At 31.1% G+C, this 12,001-nt stretch overlaps 1 protein-coding gene across 1 annotated transcript in view; it reads left to right on the top strand.

Moving 5' to 3' along the window:
• Window positions 1–11,349, top strand: part of nrv3 (nervana 3) — a gene marked incomplete at its 3' end in the record, with an annotated part of 35,877 nt that extends 24,528 nt beyond the window's left edge. Inside the window, 5 exon segments of the mRNA XM_067044614.1 lie at window positions 4,258–4,398; window positions 6,372–6,488; window positions 9,538–9,716; window positions 10,935–11,054; window positions 11,181–11,349. Coding sequence (XP_066900715.1) covers window positions 4,258–4,398; window positions 6,372–6,488; window positions 9,538–9,716; window positions 10,935–11,054; window positions 11,181–11,349 — 726 coding nt within the window.
• Between the last annotated feature and the right edge of the window lie 652 nt (window positions 11,350–12,001).

The raw sequence follows: 12,001 nt of genomic DNA, 5'->3' as shown, positions 1-12,001 counted from the left end.
CTCTTGATAAAGTTTTCATGTATTACTGATCACAACCAAATTTCATACTCGTATAAGCATATCAAACACTTAGAACATATCAACAACTTTGCAAATTATATAGCAGTTACAGCAGTACCTTTGCCTTTTTGAAAATCACACTAATGTCAATTAATTATTTTGTATTTTCCAAAAAAATGTTTAAATGATTGGTTATATATTTTTCTATAATTTTATTTACCGATGGTAGGATTGAGGTAGGTCTGTAATTGCCTTAGTGATTTTTTCTGCCTTTTTATGGATTGGTCTGATGATTGAGATTTTTAGTGTGTCATGGTATAATCCTCATTTAATTATGGGATTAATCAATTACTTTAATAGAGGAGTTAAGAGGTTTGAGTGAATAATTACGACGTGAGGATGGTATAAGACCTCACGACATAATTATTCACTCAAACCTCTTAACTCCTCAAATCTAGCGGATTTTTTTCACTAAGAAATAAAATAATTTGTTTCACATCATACTCAGTTGTATAAGATATATCAAAAAGAGGGTTGATCTCAAAAGATCTGAGAAATGCAATGAGATAATAATTTCTTATTCTATTTTTGTGCAATTGCCTTAGTCGAATATAAAATCGAAATATTTAGAAAATTTGATTGTTATTCATTTATGGCTAAAGAGTCTGGCGATTTTTTATTTTTATTGAGCTGTTTATTAACAACATCCCATTTTTTATTTTGTAATATTGTTATTATATTTGACAAGTTAGGAGAAATATTATTTATTTTTCTGTCCCATTCTTTTGGTAACTATATTTCATAAGGATTTATATTTATTATGATAGCGATGATTATTCCGATTAGATTTGTATTAGTCAAAAAATATGTCTCTATCTTCCATTGAACATTTTAAAGATGAATCGAACAAGGGTTTGTTTGAAATATTTCTTTCTTAATCTTTCGGATTACCTACAAAAAACTCTTTTGAAGATTGACCAAAATTGAAATTAAAAATTCTGTGATTTTTTTTAAAATTGGAAATACAGTGTCTTATCTTTAATATTGTTCATTATTTTTTGCTAATCATATTTTTTTTTTAGTTTTGGTGGAGTTATCAATTTCCTTATCAGTTGTAGCTTTCATTGGAATAATATAATGATTCGATATTTTTTGTTTAATTATGTACGTATGAACATTATTGAACAGTGTGATAAATTTATAATGTAAATGGTCTATATATGATTGTGTCAAAACATCTCTTATGAAGATTGAAAGGTAATTTTTAACACCTTGTTCAAGTTCATTGCTACTTACTATATTAACGTAATCTGTTATGTTAGTTTTACTACCTTTTTCTGTGTTAAATTAATATCACCGATAATTTTGAGGTTATCACCATTCCGCATTTTATTCATTAATTCAATAAACTCTTGGATAAAATGTTTATTATCGGTCCGAGGTGACCTATGTATGACTAAAATAGTAATCTCCATGTCAGAAATATTAAGGTTAGTAAAATTTAAATTTGAATTCACAGTAAAACTAAAAATTTCACGATGAACAGAGTCAATATATAATGATTTTGTCGAGAATGAATCATTATAATATAAATATGAATCTTTATTATATAAATCAACTAAATCCTCATTTAATTCAGTTAAAATGATAAGATCGAAGGTAAATGAATCGATTGATAAATTAAATTCATCCCAACGTTCCACTAAGGACCTAATGTTATGGTGTGCAAGGGAAAAGGTTCTCAAATATCTCAAGGTCATTCGTAGTTAATTGATTTTCAAGAAAGTCATGTTAAATGATGAGGTTTTTAATTGAATTAAATTTAACATGCAAGAATTAGAAACAATTATTTTTTTCAACCTATAAATCACGAATAAGTAAAATAAAAAAATTGAAATAATCATAAAAATGCATTTAAAACCAACTCATACCAGGAAAACATAGCCACAAATGTTTTAAAATGTCACATAATGTAACTTTTGTGTATCATCATGCGCTAAGGAAAAACGTGTGTATTAGGATGCAGCCTACTGGCGACAGTTTTGAGGATTACCGTCTTAAAGTTTTCATTTTATTTAATCCTAAACCAAATGTTAAGATTTTGGATTGTTAGTTAAAAATATCTGTATAGAAGAAATGATTTTATCCGATTTGTCCTTAGATGTATTATTCTCGTTATAAATTTGTAAAAATGATAGCTAATGGCTTTTTTCTTATTTATTTATTTATTTTCTTTTTTTAGTATTTTAAGACATCAACCACTTATGGGTCATTATTGCCTTGATTTCCAAATCGAAATGTATAATCACTATTGATTATTTGATTAATTTTTATGATAAAGTTTGGAATGATTGAAAAACTCAAAAAGTTTATCCACAGTCTGTTTGTTATTCTGCAAAATGGAATGGAGGTCAGCTGGTAATACATATAAAGATTTGAGAAAATCGTAAGCTCGGCATTCGGTTGAAATTTGTTTAACGGTATGTCGCGTTCCGCAAGTCTAGCATACAGGTGGAGAATCGCGGGTCGTAAGGTAACCCTGGGTCAGGCGCGTATGACTTATTCGAAGGCGCGTCAAAATCACCTCCTCTCTGCGTAGATGATATCCAAGGGGAGTCGTCACTTCTGATTTACCTTACTTTATTATCAATAACATTTGTTGCTATCTCAACTTAATGCTTTACTTAATGATGCCAATGAAGTCATCGACAGGCACTCCGTGATTTGGAATTCCTTCAGGAATCACGACCTTTGCTGCCCGATCAGCCGGTTCGTTACCAGCTATTGTGCAGTTCCCTGAGCCACCAGCGAAAAACATTGAAATACCGTTTCCGATGGCGGACTGTAATTAATAATATATGTTTTGATTCACTGGGTTTGTTGTGTAAATATTTTTTAAACCTCATAGGAATGACAATGAATCTACACAGATGACCTGTATTTTTTTATGGGATGAAAAACATTTAAGCTCTTGTAGCTTGCAGCCATTTCAGATATATAGCTACTACATATTGGCGACAGAGAGAATAAGTACTGCACACAATCGAGGCACCAACGCCTAAGGAGTTCTTGGAGCCGGCAGTATAAATGAAGTCGGCGTCACCAAATTTGTCTTGCATTCCAAGAAACTCATATTTATACCAATATGGCGGAGTGTTATTTTTACTCAAAAATAAAGAAAAATTGAATTTGAATAAAAAGGCTACTCAGCATTAAAAGTAAAGACAAAGTTTAGGGAATGGAAGTCTCCAAGGATAAGATGGTGGGATTACAGTCTCTTACAAAGTAGGTATTTCTATGTTCAAACTGATCAGAAACCCTGACGGTAAATGATGTTCCCTTTGTTAAGTCGGTGTTTTGCAGGTTTAGATACTGTCTATTTGGAAACAATTCATTCATAAGATGGTTTCTAGCTGAGAGTATTTTAGCAAGGTAAATGAGGTTGTTGGCTGGAGTCCCGCATTTTGTACAGAGCATTTTCATGGTGGCACTCGATGAGTTGTAGGCATTCCAACCCTGATCTAAGATTGATCTCATCAGCGTTCTGTATAGGCTCAGCATACTTGATCTGTGTGCTACCCCAGCTGGTGTTACCGATAATTTTCAAAAGATTAAGGGAGTTAAGGCAACTTGCTTTTAATTGCTTAAAATGTGGAACCCAACTGAGAACCCTATCGAAAGCTAATCCAAGCTACCTGACAGTGTGAGTAAAAGTAACCGGTAGATTGTGATTACATTACATTCGGCTGTCTTTTGCTAAAAGGAATAGCAACTGTTTTACTTGTTGAAATTTTAAAGCCGTGATCAGAAAGCCATACACTGGCATACTTAAAGCGGTTTGAATATCTGCTTGTAAAAATATATTACGTTTTCCCCTCCATATAAATAATCAGTTTGGCCACGTAAAGCATGCTTTTAACAGGCCACCCAACCACATTCAACACTTTGTTAAAACAAATACAGAAATATATGCCGCCCTCAAAACACAATCTGATGACTTTAAGATCCTAAATCGCGCTTACCATCTTTTGAAGTTATCAATATAAAAACCAATGTTGATATAAATTAATGAATTACAGTAAAGTTTGAAAAAAAAAAATCATAATTTAGGAATGACCAATTAATTTTTGATGATTGATAGAAAAATTAGTATAATGTTTTTCTCCCGATGTATTAGAATTAATTAATTATTTAAATAATAACATTTAAAAATTATTTGATTTATGTTTTTTTAATAATTGAATTTGTATGTTTCAGCCAAAATCCTTCTGTTCTATGTGTGTTTTTATGCTTGCCTTATGGGCTTTTTCTCGGCCCTCCTCGCCCTGTTCTTCCAGACCCTCGATTTTAGGGCACCGAAGTGGCAACTTAAAAGTTCATTGATTGGGGATAACCCAGGTAACATATCAATTACTATTTCATTATGCCATATGTAATATACAAAATAAACATACTACACTGTAGCAACTAAATATATCAATTGTTCATATAAATGTAATGAATTAACCCATTTAAAATTGTTTATTTTTTACAAACATCATTTCACATTACTTAAGATGATGTTTATTTGCATTTTCGGAAATGTAAAAGTGGATATGCCCATCAAGCTGGGAAAAAATAGTAATAATTTTTAGAAATTTTGTGGGTTGATATCTAGTTGGCACCTAGCGATTTTGAATTTTCAATTTCATTTCCTTAACAAACCGATGTTTTTACCTAATCATCTTATCACAGGTACGACAGAAATATTCCTGAAAGTGTTGCTACAAAAAATCTATGAATGTATTTTTTTTTGTCTAGTTGATTTAGTCAAATGTCTAGTCAAGGGAATTCCTTTCATTCCCAAGTACATATTGAAGGTATTGTTTTGTCATACTGGGCTGTTCCTTCAAATAGATATGTCTTATCAATCGTGCTTTTCATCCCTGTTTGTAATATCCATTAAAAAATATTCTTATTTTCTTTACTAATTTTTTTTATGGTCTTAAAATGTTCGATTATTATTATAACCATCTATAAAGGAATAAGTTTATATTTTTTCTTTTATCTTCATACGAAGTATACAGTCAGGTGAAAATATTACGAACGTGAAAAATACAAAACTGAGTTTTAAAGGATACACTCGTTTTAAACAACCCTGAGTCCAAATTTCGCAAAATGAACTTTGTGTATGCGAAATGCTAAGCTCAAAAACGAACCCCAAATTCTGTATTTAAGATAAGTTGATATCTGACATTATCACATGCCTGTACTTGCCTTTTACTACGAATCCTGTTCCGATTTGATGCAAACTATCATGACGGCTGTAGTAGATGGAGTGGAGCAACAATTATTTAAACAATCCATCTGATCTTCTGGATGGCGCCCATGTCAATTTTATATTTATCATTATGACATCGAAGCAGTTTTAATGCTCTCCACCTATAAAGTGGCGATACGTTCCAATATTCAAAGATAAAACCCATAGGTCCATAAAAACCTATGGGGGTGCCTGGTCGTTTCCTTTTAAGACTAATCACATCCGAGGCTAATCTAGGTTTCACGATATTTGTTGTTTCTAGTAAGGGGCTATTCACCCTCTCTCTTTGCACTCTGGTCTGCTAATAGGGCTGCCATTTCTATGCGTGCAGACCTGTATCCCCATATCCTGGGAGACAAGAACTGAGTGGCGGCAGCACAAGATCGCGGTGATTGGAGGAGGCCAAGACCTACAACCGGGATGCAGAACCGTAAAAAAAGAAAGCAGGAACCATGAGGATTTTAACTAAACTCGCTATGTATAAACAGTCTGTACAATGAAGTCTCTTTAATATCAGCTAAATTTCATGTTGTTCATTGAAATTGGTTAACGGGGCTCAAATGCCGAATAGCAAAAAAACTTCCTCTAAAATACCTTTAATTTTGTTTATTTGAATAATTAACCAATTGGGCTTTGATGTTTCCACCACTGGAGCAATTTTGAACACTTATGTTTGATGATAATTCTGGATTATTTCTGTTGTTTTTTCACTATTTATTCCTATTCTTATCCCCCCTTAGCGGCTTCTATTTCCACTACTCGTCAAAACCAGGCGTTCCTCGATATACTACTGCACTACCTATTTGGTAACTTGAGGGCTGGACCCCAAAACAATGATTTGTGTTATATTTTATGTTCTTAATAATCCCAGTAAGCTACTTGTAAATTTTTATGTTTTTGAAGGTGGTCCATTCGCTCGCGATTCTAACTCGGAAAATGAATTTTTTTTTAGAATCACCATATGTATACAATTAAAAATAGTTATTTTATTTATAAGTTTTCATTGTTTTACTCTATGGTATTAATAAATTAAAATGTATAAAATTTACTAAAGGCAAATTTATCATTTCAGGATTGGGGTTCAGGCCAATGCCTCCAGAATCTCATGTAGAAAGTACACTTATCTGGTATAAAATAAGTGATAATAATTATGCAACATGGACGACAAAATTGGATGACTTCCTGAAACGTTAGTAATTACCATTTATAAATATTTATCATGATTAAAAAAAAATTATTTCTTTGAATACAAATTTGAAGTGAGATGTATTTAAAATAACATAAATAGATTGATGTTTATGATTGAAAGTAATTTTCATGTGGAACTTGGATTAAATCTGTAAGTGATGTACCCTTAAAATATAAATTATGCGATGTATAAGATGCAAATTAATTAGAATTAATAATCATTCATTTTTGCGTTACAATAGCAGAAATGATATGGCTAAGTATTAAACAAAAGAGAAAAAAAAGGAAAATCTTAATGGTTCTAACAAAATTATTTTTCATTATCTTTGAAATTTAATAATCCTTAGTTCTAATTAAACCTATTATCCAATCAAATTAAATTTTTTTAAAATAGTAGGAAACAAAAACATTTAAAAAATAAAGAAGGAACCTTCCCTATCTTGTTTAGTACTATCTGAACATTATATCCTTAAAAGTCTCAGGGATTTGTGTGTCGGATTTAGGGGAGGGAGGGGGGTAGAGTGGAAGAGGTAAAAAAGATATACCTTATCCATTTTTCATTTATAAATAAAGAAATTATTACTAACAAAATTACGGTATATTAAATTTGCAACCAATGTGTTGAAACAAATTAGTTCAGTCAAATTAGACAGCTAACCCTACTTTAGAAAAAAAAGTAATAGTGAGATGTTTTATATTATTTACTAAGACAACATTACGTGCTAAAAACCCAGATATTTGAGCGCAGTCGCTCACAGTGCTCTACCTTGTTTCTCCTGAACTATTTCCCTTCTGTTTACCCGGGAAACTACTCATAATACCTGCTGGGTAAATCTGCCAATTTGTAATATTTTTATTTTAAAATGTAAAACGGTATTCAATATCGAGTCGCGTATGCGGTTACTGATATAGCATCAAGTATGCGCTCATTGCACCAAGCCAAGTCTTTCTGAAATGAATTAATTAAAAGTAAGCCAGAATCACAACGAGCACTCTAAATCGGAATGTCACCAATAAATGAACTGTATTTTTCATATAATATGCAGTTTGTCATTTATTTAAAGTATGAAGAATCGACAAAAACGCCAAAGAAGGAAGAGATCAACAAAAAAATAATCAGGAAAACTTAAGGCGTCTTCTTGGTGTGAATGAAAGACACAGGTACTTCCAATTCTGGTAACATCTCCCGAAGATTTTTCCAATACCCTTAGACTTCTGCTATACAGACTTCCTTCCTCTTCCTTTTTTTATTTGTTTCTATTACATATTAATGCTCTCTTTTGTTATTATGTCTCAAATTTCAAAAATTTAAGTTATTTAAACTAAAGTTAGATCGACATTTTCGGTTAGCTATGTTATTCACCAGATAGAAAGGTGAGCCCTTCTCTCTGCCCTGTGAAAATTATGTTTTGGTTACTCTTGCTGCGAACAAAACCAGGCAGAGCTTAGATCCGACAAAGTACGGATACTACCTCCCATGAAACTAGTGAATTGTGTGTTTCACTGTCTAACTGGTACAACATGCCTAGTACAACACACAAGATCCTTCTGCATGGTAGCACTATAATTTCAGTTGCTACCCTGCTAGTTGTGATGGTAACGAATGAATCCCAGTTACCACGGAACAAACATTATCGAGATAATCGCCGAGTTTATAACCGAAAGCTGAGCAGAGGCACTATGAATGATGCCATCAACATATAGTTATTGCATTTAAGGGTCACATATGGGGAAAGGGGAGTTATTTACAGAGTACCACCCTATTCTGTAGGTCCACCACGTAATTAAAATCGACCTCTTAGGCCGGATTTGAACTGGGACCGCTGCCTTTACAATCAGGGATCACAATCCCAATTACGGTTTTAGGAGGCCCCTGGTTTCTCATTAAAGGTGTTCCATAGATAAGAAACATATAATCGTATCGCCCAGGATTTTTTTTTCTTTTATAGTAAATCAATCATAAAATATCCCGTTTCCATGAAATAAAACGAATTTTTGGAAAGTAATTAATAAAAAAAATATTAGTTTTCATAAGAATTGTATTGATCAAAGCACTCTCTTCTACTTACTACTTCTTTCAAGTAGAGGATTAATTAATGAATACAAAGGTAGATAGAACCAATGAACCAAAAGTAAAATTTCTCAAGAAAGGTCTCATAGCAATTCTTTATGAAAAACTGTCTCATTCCTACAGAAAGGTTTTCAAAAATAACCTTTCCAATATTGAGAAAATAATATGGCAGATATTTATACTTATCATTCAAGAGATCCTAGAAAACATGGTTGCTGAACATTTATTTCTAAATTACTATGTTATTTACTGATAATTATGAGCATATACTTAAGTATTCCTTTTTAACACTTATACCTTAACTCCTTCCTGTAAACCTCATAATAATGAGCAATGTGCAAAAGGAGTTTTCACAATTATTTATAATTATAATCTAAGAAACTGGAATCAAAATCCACCTATGAGTCCATAAAAGGCACAAATCAAACAAAAAGGCAAATAAACTATAATCGTTCACTAGTAAATTCATTTTATTTATTAAGAAATAAATTGATATTTCTAAAATATGAAGTGATACATTTTATATTTTCTTCAAAATAATTATTATAACTCTATTGATTCGCAGTTCTTCAATCAAACTCAATTAGAGGTTTTAGTACCTATCTCAAAAATCACATACAATCAGTATGTTCTGAGAATCTGATGTAATTATAATTTATTCTTTGAATGTTTTTCAAATGCATATACAATTTGATTACTGAACATAATGACAAGAGAGGTGATAATTATTCTAGAACTTTTTCAGTCACTTTTTTAAATAAAAGATATGCATTTCAAATTATATATTCAAACTTATTTACTCAAAGATGTTGGCATATCTATACACATTTATTTAAATGTCAGGTCAAAGTTAGCTGTCATGCACCAAAAATTCAAAAAACCAGTTGATGTATATATTTCATGATTAACTTATTCCAACAATACACACGAAATATTCACATTTTGTCTTCTTGAAAATAACCTTATATGCTAATTCTAGCATACCGAGAGCCAGATTCGCAATTCGAGGCATTAAAACAAAATTGTGACTATAATGACACACCTGATTCACCAGATAAAGTGTGTAAGGTAGACATCAGTTCATGGTCACCTTGTGTTAAAGAAAACAATTACAACTACCATAATGCTGCTCCATGTATTTTCCTCAAACTCAACAAGGTAATATCAGAAACCATTTCTATTCAATTGCATGTTACTCTTTGGCCATCCACTTTTTCAATATGTTAATAAATATCAATTGTAATATAATGTTTTTTGAAACTCAAAGTTTTGTTAATATAAATATTTTACTTTTTATTGTTATTATCAAGTAAGTTAAATAGTTAAATATGAAAGAGAAGAGTTTAATATTCCTCAGCATTTTCCAAAATTCTTCATTTATTTTCTTGGGACTCCAAATTTTTTAACTTGTTATGACCATCTTCTAATTTAATTTTTCTAAAAAGTTGAATGTTGCTCTCTTTCGCCAGATTCGCCATTTGCACACATGAGCATGTAGTTCCCTTAGCTTTACATAAGAATAAGAAAATTACTTTGTAGTAGTAAAAATAAATATAAACTATTTATTCGAGATTGAGTAAATTAACATAAATGTATTCTGAGAGATGCAACACAAAGCGCTTGGGCCATGAACCCTCTGAGCTATGTCAAGTTGTGAAGAGGGGACAGGGTGGACATAGACGGGGTTGTCTCACCAACCAGCTTTTAAAAGCACACATTTTTTGTGCTCCAGTTTCTCACTCAGATACAAGTATGGTTTTATTAACATAACAGCACATTTCCATACTACTACCACCATGTCAATTGCGTTCTGTTAATATTGTGAGTATTAATTGTTAATGTTAATTTATTTTGTGATGTGATATTACTAAATACTGATACAATAGTGGTGACAGTTTGAGAACTTAAATAAATTATGTTTTGTAAATAGTGATCCCAAGAAAGAAGAAGAATGTCTCCCCTTGTAAAAACAGAAATATCATGAGAAAATTTATTCTACTTTCAAATTACTGCTTTCAACGATCTTTACCTTTTTCTTGTTCCCTGTTATTTTTATGAAGTTTAAATCAGAGGTAAAATCTGAAGGTATTGTTCTAAAAAAGATTACTATTTTTGAAGCTCACAATATAAGTACAACAGATCTATGGTGCCACGAACAGGGCATTTGCTCTAGATGTCAAATTTAAGCTTAGGAAAAAAGACAGATCGTTTTATTTAAAAACTATTGTATTTACATAAATTATTCTTATTGTGACTTACTTTAAATAATAAGATGAACTTTAGTATAATGTTTAATAGATTGTCTTGATAATAGGAAATCAAATATTATATAATCTTATCAGTTCGATAATTGTCAATTGCCTTTATATGTTATAGATATTTGGTTGGATGCCAGAGTTCTACAATGACACTGAGAAATTGCCAGAAAACATGCCAACAGATCTTAAAAATCATATCAAGGCAGAAAAATCAAGTCATGCAACAGAATTGAGTAGAGTAAGCACTTATAACCAACCCAAAATGTGTGATACATAAACATTTTTTAAATAGTTGATAATTATTATAAAATAATTTTCAGTATCAAAAAATTTATCTGCTTTGTTTTGTTTGATATTTTGCTAGCTAAATACAGTATGGGTGTCTTGTGAAGGAGAGAATCCAGCAGATGTTGAAAATATTGGATCGATACAATATATTCCCAGGAGGGGATTTCCAGGCTACTATTTTCCATATAAAAACCAAGAAGGCTACCTAAGCCCAATCATTGCCATATGGTTCGAGAAACCTACAAGTAAATATGACATGTTATTAACCTTTTTTAAACATAAAGAACATTTTGAATAATACTTGTGTGCTAACATTATACACTAAACATTTTAAATAAAAGTTTACTAGTTAAAGTTTATAGAGTGATAGAGAGTTAATGTGAGTTCAATAAAATTCAAATTCAACAGAACTTAAAACAATAGGATGATCCTCCAAATTGAAATTCATAAATAATAAATACCTGTATTAAAAGCTGTACGTATTTATTAAAACACACTCACAAGTGCAATGTACACACGTTGATAGAAGATGGATTGGATCAAAGAGGTAAATGAGCCTCAGTAATGCCATTTTAAATAATTTAATCATTCAAAAATCTGTATAACTAAGTTTAAAAACTTTAAAGATAAAGGATGAATGATAAAAAACAGAACCAGCCATAAAGAAATTTAAAGATAAATTATTTAAGAATATTTATCTAGTAAATGGAGGGAGTGACCAAATGAAAACTCAATAACAATATATTATTTAATGTTAACTGAAATTTTGGCCCTCTTTTCAGGCCTCAATATGAGTTCAATATGGTTTTTGTATTGAATTTCTTTCTGATTATAACTTGAAGGTACAATATCCATGAGGTATATTTAATCACTAACCATATGTAATTTAAAAAGGGT

This window comes from Halyomorpha halys, unplaced genomic scaffold (assembly GCF_000696795.3).
Source record: "Halyomorpha halys isolate HHAL.00 unplaced genomic scaffold, Hhal_1.1 Scaffold1782.1, whole genome shotgun sequence".
NCBI lineage: Eukaryota > Metazoa > Arthropoda > Insecta > Hemiptera > Pentatomidae > Halyomorpha > Halyomorpha halys.
Note: the sequence above shows the minus strand (reverse complement) of the source record. Positions and strands in the feature narration are given on the sequence as shown.